General features: G+C 50.3%; 1 protein-coding gene across 2 annotated transcripts; it reads right to left on the reverse strand.

The window, feature by feature from the left end:
- Nucleotides 1-2,291: 2,291 nt before the first annotated feature.
- HES4 (hes family bHLH transcription factor 4) lies at nt 2,292-4,521 on the reverse strand. 2 transcript variants are annotated; one of them, XM_007070203.4, is made up of 4 exons: nt 4,048-4,521; nt 3,414-3,509; nt 3,167-3,254; nt 2,292-2,906 (listed from the first exon to the last, which is right to left on the reverse strand). In XM_007070203.4, exons 1-4 carry the CDS (start codon nt 4,153-4,155, stop codon nt 2,320-2,322), a joined length of 879 nt encoding a protein of 292 aa, XP_007070265.1. In that variant the 5' UTR covers nt 4,156-4,521; the 3' UTR covers nt 2,292-2,319. The 2 variants fall into 2 exon arrangements, with proteins under 2 accessions (XP_007070265.1, XP_027688204.1); XM_027832403.3 differs by having other exon boundaries at nt 2,292-2,903; nt 4,048-4,490.
- Nucleotides 4,522-6,272: the final 1,751 nt, after the last annotated feature.

Raw genomic sequence — 6,272 nt, forward strand, 5'->3', positions numbered from 1 at the left:
CTTTGAAAGGGTCATGTAAAATGCATATTATTGAATGCCTCTCTTTTGGTGGGGGCGGGGGAATCACTGGAGGAACTTCTTCACATTGTTTGCTATATTTGAACTGATGTAATACATCAAAACCCTATTGGAAAGACTTTTGCCATTGTATAAGGTCACTTGGGTCAGCCCTTGCCGTTTTCTTTTTGCTTGGATACTTTCGTATGTTAGCAAAGTAAAATCTGCCAAATCTAGGGCAGATCTGGGAAATGGTGAATAAAGGGACAAGTCCAGGGACACGGTACTATCCCAGGGAGGTATATAGTTACATCCAGGCGACAGGCAGGCTTTCATCAGATCTTCCACCTCTTCTTCAGAGAGAGGAGGCGGGGGTGGTGACTGGTTGGGGAGGACGGGAGCTAGTATTGTAATCGGATTTTATGTCTGTGATTGCATAACAAAGCCCCCTGGGAGCCCTCTCATTCCAATGGATACTTCATCCCAGGTTTGGAAGTGTTGGGGTGCTGTCTGCATTGACCAACATTTAGGAACACAGGAGTTGCCAAATTGGATCAGACCCAAAGTCCATCTAATCCAGTGTCCTATCTCTAACGATGCCCAGTGCCAGATGGTTCATAAGGTGGTGTGAGAAACCTCCATGTTGACAGATCTGGGATAATCTGCCTCCATGAAAGTCTCATCCTAACCCCTAACAGATTTAAAGCCTGAAACATGAGATTTTATATCCTTTCCAAAACTTGGGGGTTTTTTTTAGCATTAACTATTAGAACTGGATGGTCTTGTTATCCCTAAGAACGTCCAGTCACTCTTTTGAGTCTTGCAAAATTCTTGGCCTCAGCACAACCTAACTCATTTGGCACAGCTAATTACCCTATAAAGTCTAGGATTTTGGATTATTATTGGGACATAATGTACCACCCTTTGCATTAAAGGGATCTGCTTGCTAGGGGCTGAGTGATGCAAAGCAGAGGTGGGTTATGTCTTTAGGCCTGGCTTGTGCATACGTGCTTAATTTGCCAGACAGTTCCCTTCCCCCCCACCATAATATTGGAATAATATGCACAATGCTTTCCCTTCCACACTTTGCATTCATTCCCAATGTTCTTGGCCTTATTAATTGGTGACCATTCGAAGTGGTTAATTCTCTGTGCACAAGGTTGCAATTGCTTCCACTTGGCCAGGATTCAAGTCGAGGGGGTGAGTCATAATGGGTGGCAAAATTGTCTTTTCCTCAATTCCCCTGCTCACAGGGGAAAAAAACAAAACAAAACACCCTGAATGATTCTCTTTTATGAGGTAGGCATTGTGAGGCCTGGCAATTGAATTGACAACAGCATTGAGTATCAGAGTCTATCTGGCCCTGTCAATGAGGGGGGGAGAAGAAAAAAAAAAAAAAAGACAAACATTAACCCTCAGCTCTGCGTTCCCAGACATTTCAATAGGATCCCAAACTTCCAAAAGAGCCCGCTGCATACTCGATGAGACCCTTTATACCTTTTAATTGCCATTCCCCACAATAGAGACCGACTCGCTTGCCTCTTTCGTAGGCAAGATAGTAACTTTTGCACTCCCCCTCCCATACTCCCTTAAAAAGTGTGTGTGGGGTGCGGGGGGGGGGGGGGGAAGAGAAATTTTATAGGGCATCTCATTTCAATGAACTCTCTAAAAACAGGTAATGAGAGCAGTGTGTTCCTGAAAGTGGGGGCGTGTGCAGACAGTGCTTCCCTGGCTTACAAGAGCCATGTGTGAAAAATGAAACCGTTGGTTTTATGCCAAATAAACTAATTTTGAAAGATTTTAAAAGAGGTTTTACCATCAACCAAACCCCTATAAAAATATCCTTGGCCTGTATCCTTCAGTTTGTCACCCAAATTGCTCCCCACACGATTTGCACCCAAAAGGCTTTATTCTCCCTCCCCCGCCCTCCCCCCCACAATGAAGAGAGCAAACATTTCTATTTCAAAGAGTTTATTTGTTCAAACACCTGTAACTTTTTTGGAAGTCTTTTGACGCACGCACGCACACACACAAACGAGATAAAACAACTTTGGCATTATACTGGTGTGAATATTTGATACAAAACTAATCTCTTCTCTTTTATTTTTAAAAAAGTCTTTCAAATAAAGGCATTTCTTTAAAGGAGTAAAAAATACAAGTTGAGATCCCAACCTCTGGAAATAAATATACACTTTGTACTAAAGTCCTTTTTTTAAAAAAAGTCTGCTTTAAAAACAAAACAAGGTTCCATACAACGGAACCAAAGCGTGTGGTGGTTTTGTTTTTTTTTGTGGGGGGGGAGGGAGGAAGGCTTTACACAAGTCACCAAGGTCTCCAGACGGATTCACTGCGTTCCCCAATGGGACTCCCAGCTTGGGATGCTGGAGCTATGCTACCCCCAAATGACGTCAGACCCTGCACTGGGGATGCTGACGGGGTTGCAGCTCCGTTCCCTGGCCCGCTGCCTGAAGACAGTGGTCCATTAGTGTTGGCATAGAGGGGGATGACAGGTCCGCTGTTGGGAGCAAAAGCTGGGTTAGGGATGAGGAAAGCGAACTGGCCGTCGGTCGCAGGGACCAGCTGAAAACCCCCATAGACCTTGGGAGAAAGGGCTTCGGCAGGGTTCAGTTTGCAGGGCACAGGCACTGCTCCAGCTGCGGTGGCAGCTGGGGGAAGCTGGACGTGCAGAGGCTGCGCCAGATGAGCAGGCTGGCCAGCTGGGGGTGGCGGTGGAGGGTAATTCATAGCCACGATCTGGCCCAGGCAAGCGGAGAGGTGGCTGAGCAGGCGGGTGCGCACCTCTGTGTTCACCCCTTCGCAGGTGGAGAGGAACCGGGTCACCTCGTTCATGCACTCGTTAAATCCAGCGCGGTATTTGCCAAGGACCGAGGGGTCGGCACTCAGAGCTGCTGCAATGGAAGAGGGGAGAGGGTCACATATTAGCACTGGGAAGCAGGAAGGGTCTGACCCAGAACTTCAAGCCTCCACCCACCCTGCAGTGTGGTACAGGGACTTTATTCCAAGGGCACCTGCTGAATGGGTGCCCGGTGCTTGGTTGCAGAGCTGCATGCATTGGCAGCTGCAGTCTCTGGTCTACCGCCCAGCAGTTCACAAATGCTGGCGCTCCCCCCACACTCCAGGGAGTTGTACTGGAAAAGCTGGTGCTTACCTGTCATCTGGGCTCGCTGCAGGTTCCGCAGGTGCTTCACCGTCATCTCCAGGATGTCTGCTTTCTCCAGCTTGGAGTGCCTGGAGCTCTGGCAAAGAGAGCAAAGGGGAGAAGGTAAAGATGGGGGTCTCTCCTCTTTTACCACCACCCCTCTCGCCCATAGCTTGGCAGCCTTCAGAACCGTCCCTGTGAGTCCTCCTCTCACATCCTCCCAAACCGCACCTGAAATCTCCAGAGCTCAACTTACATCTTTCTTCAAGGCATCCAGGATGAGGGTCTTCAGCTGCCCCAGGCTCTCATTGATCCTGGCACGGCGCCGCTTCTCCATGATAGGCTTGGAGGACTGGAGAGAAAGGGGAAGGAAACAGAAGCAGAGATAAATACATTTGCCTCCCTTCTACATGACAATCTCATTGCTATATACATGGATCTCACCTGCAGGGCAGGGCAGGTCTATTGCAGATTGCTCTACTTGTCTGTTATTGCGTGTTAATGGAATACTACCTAGGTCTCTTACTGCAAATCATTACCTGCTCCCATATGCAGCCTGCTCCTAAGTAGTAATCACGACTGCATATACTGTACGCCACTGTATATTGTATGGGTCTGTGTTCGCATTACTTTATACTCATCACTATTGAGTATGACTGTACACATCTGTATGTTACAGCGATTTTATGTCTATTTTCATCATTATTGCATATTACTGCATGGTGAGAATGGCTTTAATATTAATCACGGAGATTTGTACTAGATGCACCGTCTATTGCAATAGATCATGGCATATGCAACATGACGAGGTGCATCCACATCCCTGTCCGTCTATACACGAGCCAGGTGGGATCATTTCATCTCTGAGCGCAAGAAGTGATGCAATTTACCTTTCTGTGTTCACTGGCACTCTTGGGCTTGTCCGGCGTGTGGCTGGAGGTAGCTGGGGCACCAGCAATCGGGGAGGCTGTCGGTTTCTCCATGGTATCAGCGGGCATTTTAAAAAAGAAAAAAGAAAAAAAAAGTCTCTCGACCACAAAAAAGCAAGCGGAGGGCAGAAAGGACGTTGCAAAAAATAATAATAATAATGCAATTTATTTTCAAACTGTATCCTTTGGAACGAGCCCAGAGTCTGGGAGAGCGCGTGTGGGGGGGCAGATCTAGGCGGCTGCACCCCCTGGACACGGTTCAAGGAGGAGTCTGGCTTTGCAATCACTGATCGCAGGGTTAGCCAGGGCACAGCGGCGAGGCGACCCTGCGCGAGGCGGCTTGCACTCCGGCAGCTGGAGCCAGGCTGCTGCCGCTGCTAAGCCCGTGCTTCAGGGACCCCCCGCTCTATTTATACCCAGCGGCTGCTCCCAATTCGTGTGAAACCTTCTCTGCATTCTTTCCCACACTCTCGCCAGCCAATGAGAGCCTGGACTCACCCCACCGGGCAGCCAGCCCGCCTGCCTATTGGAGGACGCCCCCGCGAGCTGTCAGTCACGCGCTGGGCTTCCCAAAAATCCAGCCCCAGAGTAAAAGACAAGCCAGCAACGTTGGGTGGGGAGAGGGGGGAGTGCAGTGAAAAGCCAAGGTGCTGGAGCCAGTGGCGAGGCTGGCAAGCAGGGATGGAGGGGGGGGGGGGAGCAAGGCACCCCCTCAGCCCCCCAAAAAGAAGGGGGAGGCAATGCACTCTCCTCCACAAAGGGGGTGGCGTGGGTGCGTAGTGCACTCCTTCCAAAGTCAGGGAGCACAGAGAGAAGGAAATCAATCTCCCCAAAATGGGGGAGAAGCGATGCAAACTCTTCTCGAAAAAAGGGAAGGCAGGAGGAGTGAAGTTCTCCTACTGCCTCTGAAAACCCAAGGGGTGGAGGATCAAGCCACCCCCCCCCCCCAAAGGAAATTGTGAAGCCAAACCAGAGCGAACAGCATCCAGAATTGGGCAACCCTGCAAACAGCCCTTGCAATTTATTTGCTTTTTTTAAAAGAAGGGGCCCAATTAATGTATGAGAGTTGTTTCGTAGGCAATTGTTCAGGTCTGAAGGCAGCCTGAAGAGTCTTTGTTCTTTGCACTGTCTTTGGGAAAGGCTGTTGAATTTTATCCAGCAGAATGCCACTCTAATGCTCTGCGTGGGGAAAGTGATTATGTTCGTTGGCCCGTTAAAAAAACCAAAGGTGTGGGGAGGATGTTATTTTCTGCATAAAGAACCACAACCTACTGAAAATCTGTCCATCCCCTTATTACTATCTGAGCAGCTTCTGAGCTGTTGCAGCTGGAACAGAGTGGACACAGGGAGGAAAGAGCAATTTTATTTAGCGACCTTTTCTACCGACCAAGCTCCCCATCCAAACCCTTACAATTAGATCGTTGCTTCTGAGCCTGAGCATATGGATTTAATGCACCAAAACAAACACCAGGTCGCCTGGACCCTGCCTCATAGGAATGTCGTTTTCGCTGCCTCGAGATTGGAAAGAAGTGGGACAGATGTGAATACAGCACCCTAAAAACCAAACAAACCCCTTCTTGCCGAGCATTATCTGAGTTTGTGGGGCCAGGGTTTGGATTCTGAGAGGAGGCCATGGTCTCCCCGGTATCCCGTTGTTAGCTTGGACACGATGGTGTCGATCCCCCGCACCCTCCCCCGGTGGTTTGGATAAATAATACGCAGCCTTTCCCGGGGGCTAGCCTTCCGTGTAGGGGGGCCCTTATTATGGTGCAGGGCAATCCGATGTGTCGGTGGAAACCCTGCTTCTCCCAGGGCAGGCCTCGCACTTTGAAATCCCCCCGCCACCCACCGCTGTTTCCAGACTAATGCCCACATCTTCCTCCAGCTGTTGCGAACTCCAGCAGCAGCAGCAGCTGGTCCGGCACGCGAAGCCGTGGCAGGCGGGCAGCCAATGGGCCCGGGGCTGCGGGCCAAGCCGTCCCCCATTGGCTGGCAACTCCCCCAGCTGTCAATCAGGCCCCGGCGCCAGGCAGCAGCCAGCTGTGCTCGTGCCTCCACCCCTGAGATGCAGCCCTGGTTGGGCGCGCGCTCCCCTCCTCCTGCCTGGCCCCGGGAGCACGTGCCAAAGTGCTTCTGGCTTCCTGCGCGGTGCAAAAGCAAAGCAGCCAAGCTCCAGTCATGCACCA

This window comes from Chelonia mydas, chromosome 18, assembly GCF_015237465.2.
Source record: "Chelonia mydas isolate rCheMyd1 chromosome 18, rCheMyd1.pri.v2, whole genome shotgun sequence".
Taxonomy (NCBI): Eukaryota; Metazoa; Chordata; order Testudines; family Cheloniidae; genus Chelonia; species Chelonia mydas.

Coding starts and splice junctions, on each gene's coding strand:
- HES4 (XM_007070203.4), bottom strand. CDS start 4,155: ATGCCCGCTGATACCATGGAGAAACCGACAGCCTCCCCGATTGCTGGT. Junction 3,510..4,047: donor GTGCCAGTGAACACAGAAAG/GTAAATTGCATC, acceptor CTTTCTCTCCAG/TCCTCCAAGCCTATCATGGA. Junction 3,255..3,413: donor TGGATGCCTTGAAGAAAGAT/GTAAGTTGAGCT, acceptor TCTCTTTGCCAG/AGCTCCAGGCACTCCAAGCT.